Raw genomic sequence first — 2,415 nt, forward strand, 5'->3', positions numbered from 1 at the left:
GTGAAAATTGTTTTAAAATGTGAAAATTTGTTTCAAAATCCTACACCAAATTTATTGTGCTCCATTTTAATTATAGTTTAAATTTAGCAAAATCTATAATAGGCTATTTTATGGCAGGTTAAATTGTGTCAATGTGCATACCAGACTTTAAATACACCTACTTTGGGCAATATTCACAAGCAAAAGGTGTCAAAACTAGTCCCTTACTTCTAGTTTGATTATAACAAAAATTCATCAGTCAACATCCAACTAAACATTTGAGTACATGGATTTATTCCATCTATAACAATAAAACACAATTGAATAAAACTTTAACCATTTTTGTTCATGGCAAAGTTGTTAATATAGCTTCTAAACAAGCACAGGTCTATGATAAATGACATCCACTCTTCTGCTCTTAACAGCCCAGAAACAGCAACTGTTTCAAGTTCTAAACATAAGAATATGATTTCAAACCTGGCTATGTGTAGGAGTCTGTCATAATAATTGCTTTTCCTCTCTCGCTGTCCCTCACTCACTCACTCTCTCTCTCTCTCTCTCTCTCTCTCACTCACTCCACCCCAGAGAGCAGGTTAAAAGGACACGTCCAACACTGTTAAACTTACTTTATATGCACACACTCTCTCTTTAGTTTGAGATGATCCCAACACTAAAATCCATATGGAACTTGAAGAATGGGATGGTTCTTTTCTTCACTCCTTTGATTTTTCTTCCACTACCAGTGGTCATCAACACAAGGGTATGTATCACACGAAATTTCCACAACCTTTTAATTCAATGCTGAGTTCTTACACTTGTCTAATTATTTCTATTATGTAGATTTTGCATGCTTTTGTCTGAGGTTATAATTGTTAGTTTTTTATGCACCTGTCAAATGCTGCATTAACTTAAATGAAAATGCATTCTGTGTTTAATACATGCGGACTACATTCATACCCCAAGGCCTCCATGTACAATAATTCATTGTGCTTCAAAATTGTTTTTTTAACCCTTTGTCATTGTGTATGTTCAAGCATGAGAACACATAAGTCTAAATTCCTGACTCAGAGTCAATGTGTTGTGGTCATGACACTCATGTGCATATTTGAGACAATGCTCATAATAACTGGATCTAAAACTACAATGGGGGTCCAAAATACATAAAAGAATAAAACAAAGAACATGTCGCCATTTTAAGGTCGCTCATCAAAGCAAATACATTTGTGATACTGATATGAGAACCTCTTTGTACAAATGGTCAAAACAGATGTTCTTGCTTTCACTGAAATCACAAGATACACTTTAGATAAATACAAAATAATGCTGGATAATGAGTGCCGCTGTCATTAAATGTTAAAATACCAAGACACTCTGAAATAAAAAAAAATATTTATGCCTCATTTATGCCTTATGCCTTTGCCTCATGGTTAGTGTTTGCATTCCCCAACATATTTATGCCTCATTTATGCCTTATGCCTTTGCCTCATGGTTAGTGTTTGCATTCCCCAACATGATCATGCTGATGATAGCTTGGCTCTAAGTTATGAGTTTGATAGACAATTAATTTTGTACATTTCACTTTTTTAATTTTCCAAGCAAAAGGTGATATCAAACACTAAACTTAATAAAATTAATAAAATGAGTCACAAAACAGTTGCAAATAAGGATGAGGTACAGATCTAAATGCAGCAATTAAGATTTACACAAACTCAAAACTGGAGGCCTGAAGGGCCGAGGTGGAGCCACAGGCTCATGGGACAGAGGTGGAGACGGGGCCTTGGCAGGCTGGGGTGGAGCCAGAAGGAGTAAGGACCAAGGTGGAACCGGAGGGAAGGAAGACCCCGATGGAACCAAAGGGATGGAGGGATGAGGCGCACCTAGAGGAGTGAGGCGCACCTAGAGGAGTGGAAGACCATGGTGGAGGCAGGTCGACGACTGACCAAGGCAGAGCCAGAGGGACAAGGAAGCCTGGTGGAGTCCGAGGACTGACAGAACATGGTGGAGGAGAGGGAACTTGGAGTCAAGAAGGTGCTGAAGGGTCAGAAAGGCCGAGGTGGAGTCCAGGGCTCTGAGGAATGAGGTGGAGCCATGGGACCGATATCCCAGGACAGAGATGAAGACTGGAAGATCTGAGGCTCATCCACATTGCAAAGTGGAAAACACAGAGTTGAGGAGCTGGAGGGAACCATTGGAGGCACAGTCAAAAGACTGTGTGGTTTTGGAAGAAGCGGGAGAGGGAGGCTGGGCAGGAGCATCAACGACGACACAGACTTGGTACTGGGCAGAACCAGCAGAGACACAGGAGATTCAGGGCTGGCCGGAACAAGCGGAGACACAGGAGATTCAGGGCTGACCGGAATCAGTGAGACACAGGAGATTCAGGACAGGGCAGAACCAGCGGAGACACAGGAGATTCAGGGCTGGCCGGAATCAGCG

General features: G+C 41.1%; 1 protein-coding gene across 1 annotated transcript in view; it reads left to right on the forward strand.

Annotated features, from left to right (window-relative positions):
* Positions 1-637: 637 nt before the first annotated feature.
* LOC107744815 (solute carrier family 13 member 5-like) overlaps positions 638-2,415 on the forward strand; it is a 9,032-nt gene continuing 7,254 nt past the window's right edge. The window contains exon 1 of the mRNA XM_016558639.1: positions 638-739. Coding sequence (XP_016414125.1) covers positions 638-739 — 102 coding nt within the window. The remainder of the gene's footprint in view (positions 740-2,415) is intronic.

This window comes from Sinocyclocheilus rhinocerous, unplaced genomic scaffold (assembly GCF_001515625.1).
Source record: "Sinocyclocheilus rhinocerous isolate Xijiao unplaced genomic scaffold, SAMN03320098_v1.1 scaffold738, whole genome shotgun sequence".
Lineage (NCBI taxonomy): Eukaryota > Metazoa > Chordata > Actinopteri > Cypriniformes > Cyprinidae > Sinocyclocheilus > Sinocyclocheilus rhinocerous.